The sequence below is a fragment of the Bidens hawaiensis genome, unplaced genomic scaffold (assembly GCF_021521415.1).
Source record: "Bidens hawaiensis isolate Kalapana, Puna unplaced genomic scaffold, B.hawaiensis_p1.1 tig00023933_1, whole genome shotgun sequence".
Lineage (NCBI taxonomy): Eukaryota > Viridiplantae > Streptophyta > Magnoliopsida > Asterales > Asteraceae > Bidens > Bidens hawaiensis.
In genome coordinates this window covers 175,903-181,814 of record NW_027493765.1, presented here as the reverse complement: position 1 = coordinate 181,814, position 5,912 = coordinate 175,903, and the positions used below count along the sequence as shown (strand labels likewise).

The 5,912-nt window shown below is 34.5% G+C and overlaps 1 protein-coding gene across 1 annotated transcript; it reads left to right on the top strand.

The window, feature by feature from the left end:
* The first annotated feature begins 2,826 nt into the window (after positions 1–2,826).
* On the top strand, positions 2,827–4,476 carry LOC143568334 (actin-7-like). The gene is made up of 4 exons (XM_077054512.1): positions 2,827–2,941; positions 3,019–3,412; positions 3,511–4,124; positions 4,223–4,476. The coding sequence occupies exons 1-4, from the start codon at positions 2,882–2,884 to the stop codon at positions 4,286–4,288; spliced, it is 1,134 nt and encodes a 377-aa protein (XP_076910627.1). The 5' UTR covers positions 2,827–2,881; the 3' UTR covers positions 4,289–4,476.
* The last annotated feature ends 1,436 nt before the right edge of the window (positions 4,477–5,912 follow it).

The window sequence follows — 5,912 nt, the reverse complement described above, 5'->3', positions numbered from 1 at the left end:
AGTTAAAGAACAACTCCAGTAATTTTGTCTTAAAACTATTTACCCTAGTTTAGACTAATAATACAAATAATAATGAAAATTTTATTATTATAATTCAAAAGCAATTATTAGTGACAGTTACGTAAAGTTGTTCAATTAAATCATTCAACACATGAGAGTTGAATCTTTCATGATTACACAAATGTAAAATCTTTGTGACCACCCTATTTAATATTGATGAAAGCTGTTCAAAGCTGTTCAATTTATGATTTTGTTAAACTTTCATGATTTTGTTATTAAAAAATAAAATACAGAGATTTTATTAATGAAATATTCAGAAAATAAAACTGGTAAATAGGAAATAACATGCGTAACAGATAATGAACTAGTCACAATTTAGGAGTTAGATTAAAGGGGTGTAAGTTTGTCGTTAAAAAAAATAGGGGACCAAGTATCGCTTTAATTTTTATTTCTTGTTAATTCATTTTATAGGCGTTGCTATAAAAAAGAAAAGGCTACATCCCAATAGGATCCGGTTCTATATGTTGTATGTAATTGTTTTGTCGTGGATGTTAGGCGATTCAATTATGTAAGGGTGAGTTCACCCCTATTCCATAATCATTCATACATGTTTTTAGACGAAACTAATGCCAATTCATCAAATTGTTAAAGAAAAGAGTATACAAAGAATGAAAATATCCCTTTTAGTTTATGACACCTAAACGGAAGAAAAATCCGGAACTCACGTGAACCAAGCAAGTCATTAGCCGACTACATACAGGGCTCACACGCTTATTGTACCGGCTCCAAGAAAGCAAAAAAAATTTTGGGTCGAAAACGACAAATTTTTTGGACCTTAAGTAGAGTGAGTATTTTGTTGGGTTTAAACAATTTAATTTTGATATAAGCTTACTTGGTTATAATTTAGTTGTGTAAAAAACTTTTGTATAAAAATAGGATTAAAAATATCTCAAATGAGACTAGAAACCATAACATTTTGGTTGGGAGTAATACTCTTTTGCCACCACACCAAGCAAATGGTTATATAATTGAGTTTAAATACTAAATATACATATTGTTTTAATAAAAATACATATAATTTTTTTTTAAATTCGGGCCTAGCGGGGTGTCGGGCCTGTGGCCGTCTACCACCCAACCCCCCTTTAGGGCCGGCCCTGATTGTGCTCGAACATAACCCCTCCTTATATAAGCGGTATCCTACTTATGAAAAAGGTTATTATCTAGAGTGTAATAAACTATTGACTGGTTTATTATCAGTTAACTACTCGCTAATTACCATTTACATTATTTATATATATGCATAATTATTCTATACATATTTATTAGGTAAGTAGATATTAACTTATATTAGAAAATTGAATAAATGTATACGTGTGATGGTCTTGTTTAGGTTCGTGAGCCTAATTAATTTCAGCATCGGACTTGAGTTTGTTTATTAAATCAATTAGAATTTAGTATTGATTGAGCTCGTTTATCAAACCATATAAAATTTAAGCTTTGCTTAAATTAAAGATTTTAATGAAATAGTTTTTTAGTATCAGTGTAGGGCTAACACATTTAACATAAAAGTTAAAAACACATGCCTTTTAAACGAGATATCTCAGTTTAAACCTGAGCAAAAAGTAACATTTGCCAAAATAATAATAATAATAATAATAATAAATTAATAATAATTTTTGAGTAACACAAGAATAACTTGGGTTGTGACTGTTACGATTTTTTTGGTAAATTGTGAACATCATAAGATGTATCTATATGAAAGCTTTCAAAGATTTATCCTATCCACATTTTCATAGTTTTTCTGCATCACACATTCTTCAATACCTATAACATCTTTATACATTTTAAAATTTAAAAGTTATCTTCCAATTCCAATACCAAGACCATAAATTATACACCAAAATGAATTTAATTTCTTGTGGAAAAAATTCGTCCGGAAAAAAACAGATGGACAAGAAAAAAAAAACACTTTTCATTATACAAATAAATAGTTAAATACACAAATATACAAATAACATTAAAGACTTATCAGAAAATAAAACAAAATAAAATAATGAAAGGAGTGGAGAGTGTGGGACCCATGACAACCAAGACGTGTGATCCACCTCGTACATCATGAGATCAAAACCAATCAACGGTCCATATCATATCTCTCTCTTGATATAACTCGTCTTTTTCATTTCTCATTTCTCTCTCACTCACTCATCTCTCGCCATTTTTCTAGCATTTCTTTCATCAGGTATTATTATTATTATTATTGTAGCTGCATTCTATTGTATAGTTTATACTCAATTTTGGGTTAGTTTTGTTATCTGGGGTTTGTGGGTTTTGGGTTAATCGATGAAATTGACTGCAGTTTTTGTGATTATTGTAATGAATTTGAGTTGGGTTTTAATGGATTTGAAGTATTGTGAACTGATTTGAAGTTAATTAAGTTTAGAGTGTGATTTTGCAACTGGTTAGGTGTAGTATTCACTAATGATAATATGTGCTAAATTATTGATAATCAGGAACTTAAATTGTCCAGATTTGAAGTGTTTTTGCATTTTTAAAAGGAACGGATTGATTAGATTCAGATTTGAGTAGATCTGCTTATTGTTTACGGTTCGATTCATATCGAATTTGGTATATGTTTCTGAAGAAAGAAGATCCTGCTTAATGTTTATTGTTCGATTCGTGTTGAATTTGTTATGTGCTTCTGATTTGATGGCTTGTATAGAGTTGAAGTGTTCGCTTTTCGGTTAGCTGTTTTCGAAATCGAAATTTGCGTATTCTCGTGTAGTTTTGAAATTAAGCAGATCTGTTGATTGTTGATGATTTGATATAGCTTTTATATTTGCCTGTTTTAATTAGTGAATCTCGTTACAGTTTTTAATCAAAAATGGCCGAAAGTGACGATATTCAGCCGCTCGTCTGCGATAATGGAACTGGAATGGTTAAGGTATGCTTCAAGTCTTTAACTTTAAGTACCTGCAAGTCTGCAACTATGGTTTAGTTTAACTGAATTTGTTATTACAGGCTGGATTTGCAGGGGACGATGCACCAAGGGCTGTGTTTCCGAGTATCGTAGGTCGTCCACGTCACACTGGTGTGATGGTTGGAATGGGCCAAAAGGATGCGTATGTTGGTGACGAAGCTCAGTCAAAGAGAGGTATTTTGACCTTAAAGTACCCGATTGAGCACGGTATTGTGAGTAACTGGGATGACATGGAGAAGATCTGGCATCACACGTTCTACAACGAGCTTCGTGTTGCTCCGGAAGAACACCCGGTTCTTCTAACCGAAGCACCGTTGAACCCTAAAGCCAATCGTGAGAAGATGACTCAGATCATGTTTGAAACGTTCAATACTCCTGCTATGTATGTTGCCATTCAAGCCGTTCTTTCTCTATACGCTAGTGGCCGTACAACCGGTAATCTTTCTTTTCTAACCGTTAGTTATAATTAATTCCAATTATTTGATTTAACCGAAAACTGTTTTTAATATTTTTTTTTAATTTTCTTGGTGCAGGTATTGTTCTTGATTCAGGTGATGGTGTGAGTCACACCGTACCAATTTATGAAGGGTATGCATTACCACATGCCATCCTCCGGTTGGACCTCGCGGGACGCGATCTGACCGACGCGTTAATGAAAATCCTTACCGAACGCGGTTACATGTTCACCACAACAGCCGAACGGGAAATTGTCAGAGACATGAAGGAAAAACTGGCGTACATAGCCCTCGATTACGAACAAGAGCTTGAAATCGCAAACTCGGGGTCCACCATCGAGAAGAACTATGAGCTGCCCGACGGGCAGGTTATTACCATCGGTGCTGAACGGTTCAGGTGCCCAGAGGTTTTGTTCCAGCCGTCTATGATTGGAATGGAAGCTGCGGGTATTCACGAAACTACTTATAACTCGATTATGAAGTGTGACGTGGATATTAGGAAGGACTTGTATGGTAATATCGTACTCAGTGGCGGGTCCACCATGTTTCCCGGTATTGCTGACCGGATGAGTAAGGAAATTACCGCTTTAGCCCCGAGCAGTATGAAGATTAAGGTTGTTGCTCCACCGGAGAGGAAGTACAGTGTTTGGATTGGAGGGTCTATTTTGGCCTCTCTTAGTACCTTCCAACAGGTTCGGTTTCTAACGTTCTAACGTTTAAAACTTTATATATTGTTATATTGATGAAAATAATATTAACTGTTAAAATTTGTTGTGACTTGTGAATGTAGATGTGGATCGCGAAGGCTGAGTATGACGAGTCTGGCCCGTCAATCGTGCACAGAAAATGTTTCTGAGCTGTGCGTTTCGGATGGTTTGAAGACGATCAGTTTGCAATGTTTACGTTTAACTTCTGTTTTTCGTGTTTCTTTTTATATATTATGCTATTTTTTACGAGTTTGGTAATGACATTGAGAAAGTCACGAAGACGGTTATTGTATGTTTCACAATTCTTTTATTTTAATCGCGTTTTAAAAACTATAAACCGGTTTGCCTACACATTTGAAATGAGGTTGAACATATGATTGTGGTATTGCTTTAAGACACATGATGAGATGGTGTATTTTGCTTTAAGATTAAAGGAAATGATGGCATATGCTGTGTAGTTGTCAGGTGTTACAAATTAATTTAAATAAAAGGTGTGACAACTTACAGTTTACTTTTGCTCTTTACAACTGTAAATGATCAGATATCCGGATCCACTCTATGTCAACTTTATTTTGTATCGAGTACTCGCCTAACTTTTATTAAGAGGTTGGCTAAACATACTACGTGCATGCTAAACGTAACCCCTAGAAAGTATAGTAGAAGACAATCTAACTAATTTACTAGGGGTTACCTTTAGTAAAAAATAATTGGAAACATGTTTAGCCATATGATAACCTTACTTGGTGTCAAGTTATACTTGGAATTCAAAGTGATTCCATTATCCATTAAAGGTGAATATAAAATGCACTAGAGGTGGCAAAGTGCGGGTCAAAATGGGTTGATCAGGTGAACTTGACATTTTCACTTGTTAAGTTTTACGGTTAATTATTACGTTAAATATGATTAAGATAAATCTATTTAGGAGGTTTGTGCGTTTTTATTCACTCTCAGTAACTTTAAACCTGCTAATTTATTAATCATCCACACGTAGAGACCAGTGCATGATCTCAAGCGACCAGTTTACCCATAAGCAGGTTGAAATTGCCACAACTACAATGCACAACCAGTTCATAAGAAACTTACCTCGTTTATTAAAAATCCATATATACATGTAACATATCAAGAAGTAATATAATCAGCTATGATTCCAATTGCTAATATTGCAATCCAAATCATATTACTAATGTTAGGAACAAAGCGGCGCACAGAAGCGAAACAACACACACATGCACAAACGATAAACACGTAGTAACCGGAAATATAAACGACACAAGAATCTTAACGTGGTTTGGTCCCCGCGAGGGGGCCTACATCCACGTGCAGCAGCTAGGTATTTCTTATTAGCGCAGAACCAACATGATGGGATATATATAATAAACATGATTATGGTTAAACACAATTAGGAACCAAAACCGGGCCTCTTAATAAAACCGGCCCAAAGGTCTTCATAAGTACCCAAAAACTAACTTATTAGTTTGATCAAGAGCTGTACATTGAAAGGCACCTGTTTGAGCGAATTGGTAGAATATTTAGACATTAGAATAACACATATTTGATATAATATCTGCCCGTCTGGCTCAGTTGGTAGAGCGCAAGGCTCTTAACTTTGTGGTTATGGGTTCAAGCCGCACGGGCGATTTTTGTTTATTTCTTTTTTTATTATTTATATTTATTTTTTTTCTTCATAATTTATTCTAATCACTTATGTGTTCAACTATAGTCTTTCAACATCAAACTGATTGACTAGGAATCAAATTAAAAAACCGGGTTTAC